General features: G+C 30.8%; 1 protein-coding gene across 1 annotated transcript in view; it reads left to right on the top strand.

Moving 5' to 3' along the window:
- Positions 1 to 5,638, top strand: part of hgfac (HGF activator) — a 24,134-nt gene that overhangs the window by 5,696 nt on the left and 12,800 nt on the right. The window contains exons 2-3 of the mRNA XM_016535699.1: positions 2,332 to 2,405; positions 4,522 to 4,662. Of these exons, the coding sequence (XP_016391185.1) occupies positions 2,332 to 2,405; positions 4,522 to 4,662 (215 nt within the window). The remainder of the gene's footprint in view (positions 1 to 2,331; positions 2,406 to 4,521; positions 4,663 to 5,638) is intronic.

The raw sequence follows: 5,638 nt of genomic DNA, 5'->3' as shown, positions 1-5,638 counted from the left end.
CCAACAGTTGGGTTAGTCCATATTTGACCCAAAGTTGGGTTGAAACAACCCAGCATTTTTTAGAGTGTACTTGTTTTGCATACCAGAACATATGTAATGTCCGGCGCTGTATGCATGGCTTGCGGCACTGAAGTTAAAATACTGAGTGTGAAATTATAAAATAATGTTAAAATAATGTGTGCTCTTATCATTCTGTGGACAAAATCCTGTGAACTTCGCCCCGATCGGGAGCTTTATATGCACATGTGCGCTCATCTGTTTTCAATGCAGCCAATCGTGTCGTTTCATGTCATCTTCCCACTCATCAAACTATGACAAGTCCTTTATTGCACAAAGACGTTCATTGCGAAACTGTAAAATGATGAAACTATGGTGTCATGTGCTTTTTTAAACCATTTTCATAGGTTTCACATTATATTGTCGGCTCTGAAAATATGTAAATGTGACTAGAAACACCAGAGACCGGAAATGTAAAGCGCCGTTCTAGTCGGGCGAGACTTCCATGTTCAGAAAAAGGTGGATTAGATTGTGTTTTATTAACATCTACATCCACCCCAACCCTGAACTGAGGCGCTACAGCGATCTGTCATTAAAGAGCCACAAAACGATATTTATTGTTTGAATTTCTTTAGAAATGACAAAATTTGAAAGCTGAGAGTCCTGATACAGTACCTTCTTTGTTGTCTTTTCTGTCGGCACATTGTCAGTTTGCTCTGCGATGTATTTTTCACTGCGTGAGAAGAACATGATGTGTAGCGTGAGAGCCGCATTGTTTGTCGGAGATAGCAACAGTAACTAAGGGTGGGCGGGTCTTTGCGAACGGTCAATTGCAAAATGTATAATAGTTTTAAATGCATTTAGCTGAACTTTAGAGTGTTTTTTTAATCCACTTAAGTAGGACTTAAGTACATATTTATATGTAATTGCACAGTTACTTCTATATGGTTGAACTAGAATATACTTTAATGTCATTTTTTATTAAACTTGTAGGCTACAGCATGTCATGTATTTAAATATATGCTTTTAATTTGCAATTAAGTACGTTTAAAATATATTAAGCAACAGTAATTTGTAACAGAATATTTAGCAACAGTAACTAAGGATGGGCGGGTCTTTGCAAACGGTCAATTGCCCTTAATGAACATGTATAATAGTTTTAAATGCATTTAGCTGAACTTTAGAGTGTTTTTTTAATCCACTTAAGTAGGACTTAAGTACATCTTTATATGTAATTGCACAATTACTTCTATATGGTTGAACTAAAATATACTTTAATGTCATTTTTATTAAACTTGTAGGCTACAGCATGTCATGCATTTAAAAATATGCTTTTAATTTGCAATTAAGTACGTTTAAAATATATTAAGCAACAGTAATTTGTAACATAATATTTAGCAACAGTAACTAAGGGTGGGCGGGTCTTTGCAAACGGTCAATTGCCCTTAATGAACATGTATAATAGTTTTAAATGCATTTAGCTGAACTTTAGAGTGTTTTTTTTTTATCCACTTAAGTAGGACTTAAGTACATCTTTATATGTAATTGCACAATTACTTCTATATGGTTGAACTAAAATATTCTTTAATGACATTTTTTATTAAACTTGTAGGCTACAGCATGTCATGTATTAAAAAAATATATATGCTTTTAATTTGCAATTTAGTACTTTTAAAATATATTAACTTTAAATGCAGTATTGCATAACATTACAGTTAAAATGACAATCCAGTTCTTTTACATGTGCTTTAGTATGTTAGTCAACACATCAGAATAAGTGCACTACTTTAAAACACGACAAAATATTATTGAAATAATGATTTAAAATGTACTTTAAAGAAACTTTTAATTTGACATTGTTACAAAGGTCACTGTTTAAAAGTATACTTAATTGCGTTTAGAAACAGTCATGAGTGTCTCTCTTTAAGTCACTTAAGTGACATTTTATTTCATTAATATTATATTATCTAGTACAGTTAAAAAAAAAAAAAAACAGCCTATTTGTAAGATCTGAAGTAGACTACAAGTGCACATCAAATACAATTGCATTCTTACAAAAGCTTACAATTACAATACAACACTTCTGTTTCATAAGCTGGTAAATAGTTTTGTGTTTCACTCATGGCAAGTGAACTGGTATTTATTGTAGTCATATCTGCTTTTACCTTTTATATTTTTATAGTTTTGTTTGTGTCAAGAATAAGGGAATTTCGTGCAATCAGTTCACTTTGTTGTTTGTGACCCTTTTTTTAGTCTGTTTGGTGTTTTCTCGGGTCTGGAGTGTTTCGGATGTGTGTCAGGCTCATTGTGTTTGGGGCTGGTCTTGTGTTATAGGTGCTCTCTCACACATAACTTTGACCGCGACCAGAAGTGGGGATTCTGCAGTTCACAAGCACGACTCTTTAATGGTAAGAAATTGTCCTTTCATCCTATTAAAACTATTAAGTCGGCATATGTTCTTCTGTAAAGTTAGAGCTTGCATTAGATATCTCGTCTCTAGTATTTGCTCTCGTTTTTTTTACCTTTCAGAGAAACCATACAGTCATTATTTCCAATTAGATTCAAAATGTGTAGAATGTTTAATAAAATGAAGCACAGTAAATTCTAGTTTTAAAACAACCATGACATGTTATAGTTTAATGAACACAGTTATTCATATGCATTTAGCAATAAATAGTAATAAACAGAAATATTTGCCAACGGATATCTCTAAATGCATTTTAATATACTAAAAATATACAAAAAATGCAGAGGCTTCCATAAACATTTTTGAGTGCTGATGCAAATGAATTGTTACATTGGAGGTATAATATATTTGAGTAAATAATATATAAAATAATATGAATCGATTCGCAGAAATATGTTATTTACAATGTATACTATAAAATTATTTATTCATATTTAGAATTGGTTTGTATTTTTATATGTATTGTTATTAGTGCTGTCAAACGATTAATCGTGATTAATCGCATCCAAAATAAAAGTTTTTGTTTACATAATATATGTGTGTGTACTATGTATATTTATTATGTATATATAAATACACACACGTATTTACACACACATGTAAATATTTAAAAAATATGTTACGTTTATATTTTAAATATATTTATATATAATATAAATTAGATGAATATAAATATATACGTGTAAATTCATGTAAATATTTTCAAAATATATGCATGTATATATTTAAGAAAAATATGTTATGTTTATATATTAAATATATTTATATAAATATAATATAAATATAAATTAGATGAATATAAATATATACATGTAAATATTTTTGAAATATATACTGTATGTGTGTGTATTTATATATACATAATAACTTTACACAGTACACACATATATACTATATAAACAAAAACTTTTATTTTGTATGCGACTAATCGCGATTAATCATTTGACAGCACGAATTTTGATCAATGCATTTATATATTTATATCTAATTTTGTTTTTATTTTAATTTACATTTCATTTTTAGAAAGCTTTAGTAATCTTAGTACTTCAACTTAAACTCATTTTAGTTGAAACTTAAATAACTTAAAACCTAAATCTAAAATAAAATATATTTAACAATGTTTGACCATTTTACTTAACAAAAACAACACTGCATGGAAGTGAACTAAACAGTTTTAAACGTAACTAAACTTAAACAGTTTTAAAATTAAACACAAAACTACTTTTAACGGCTGCTAAAGAAACTTTTTATTCAAATCATTGTATTATTCACCTTACTGCTTCATTTTACATCGCCAGCAAAGTCATTAAAAGTATCATGACTGTGGTCAAGAGCACATGTTTCGCTCGTGGATGGATTTATGGCAGGAAGTGTGGGTTTACCAGGATGTTTGACTTTCAGAGGGAGCTGTTTATGTTCATGCACAAATTACACGCTTTGTTTGTAAGAAGCGCTTCACCAGACCTCCCTGTTTATAACATCGCCAGCAAAGTCATTAAAAGTATCATGACTGTGGTCAAGAGCACATGTTTCGCTCGTGGATGGATTTATGGCAGGAAGTGTGGGTTTACCAGGATGTTTGACTTTCAGAGGGAGCTGTTTATGTTCATGCACAAATGACACGCTTTGTTTGTAAGAAGCGCTCCACCAGACCTCCCTGTTTATAACAGCAGATGTACAGAGTTTGTGCTCTGGTTCAAACACACTGCGTGTGTAGATGCTTACGAACAGCGGTGTCATGCTCTGGGTTTTTGAAAGGTCATTAGTGGCTTGTTTGGTTTCATATATGAGACTTCATTTTTTTTTTTTTACTTAATTATCAAATTAATTCAATGCACTCGGTCCAGAATGTGCTCTGCAAGTTTGAATGCTTCTGTACTGTATTTACACGCACTTTTAAATGTGGAAGTTCAGTAATCGGGACTGGGAGTGATGTGGACTGCATTTGTTTATGATTGTAAAACAGATAGTGCCTCTGAACTCAGCTGCACAATGAATCAGCTCTCCAGTCATGATGATAAGCGAGTTTTGCTGTATTTATCTCCTCCTCTGTTCAGGGCTTCTTCCTCCGCGTCGCGGGTCGAGTCTCTGTCGGCAGAACCCGTGTTTGAACGGCGGCATTTGTGCGACGGCCGCTCATCTGAACTCGTTTGATTGTGTTTGTCCGGATGGATTCACTGGAGCTCTGTGTGAAAAGAGTGAGTCAAACACACACATACAGTGAAGGGGTCATATTTACATAATGTAATGATAAATACAATGCGATTATGATTATGCACTTGTAGTGTACTTCAAATCTTAAAAGTGTATTTTTAAAAACCTGTACTTGCAGATAATATACTATTAATGAAATAAAAGGCCACTTAAGTGACTTAAAGAGAGACACGCATGACTGTTTCGTAACACACTTAAGTGCACTTTTAAAAAGTGGCAATAATGTCAGATCAAAAGTTTGCATTTTAAATCATTATTATACCTTTTGTCGTGTTTTAAAGAAGTGCACTTATTTTGAAGTATTGACTAACATACAAAAGCACATGTAAAGAACTTGATTATCATTTTATCTGTTGCACGTTATTCAATATTATATTTAATATATTTTAAATGTACTACAGTCAATGTATTCTGAATGTTCTGAAATCTTATGTTATGTTCTAAATTCATAACTTATTACACAATATAATATTTATAGTATTTAATAATAAATAAAATTAAATATAATGTATTTAAATGTAAAAATATTTAAATTCTATTGAAACACACATTCATGTTTCACTAGAAATGACATTAAAGTATATTTTAGGCTATAATAAATGTCAGTACATTCAGCAGTACTTTGAAAATATTTCAAAGACAATAGAAGGAATTATGGAATTACATATACTGTAAAGATGTACTTGAGTCCTACTTAAGTGGGTCTAAAACACTCTAAAGTTCAGCTGATTGTATTTATTATCAATTTAACCTAGTGCTGGGCAACAATTAGTTTTTGTGTACAGGTACATAATATATGTGTGTGTGCTGTGTATATTTATTATGTATATGTAAATACACACACATGCAGGTATATATTTAAGAAAAATATGTTATGTTTATATGTTTAAATATATTAAATATATTTATATATAATATCAATTATATGAATATAAATATATACATGTAAATATTTTCAAA

Source organism: Sinocyclocheilus rhinocerous, unplaced genomic scaffold, assembly GCF_001515625.1.
Source record: "Sinocyclocheilus rhinocerous isolate Xijiao unplaced genomic scaffold, SAMN03320098_v1.1 scaffold1898, whole genome shotgun sequence".
Taxonomy (NCBI): Eukaryota; Metazoa; Chordata; class Actinopteri; order Cypriniformes; family Cyprinidae; genus Sinocyclocheilus; species Sinocyclocheilus rhinocerous.
Note: the sequence above shows the minus strand (reverse complement) of the source record. Positions and strands in the feature narration are given on the sequence as shown.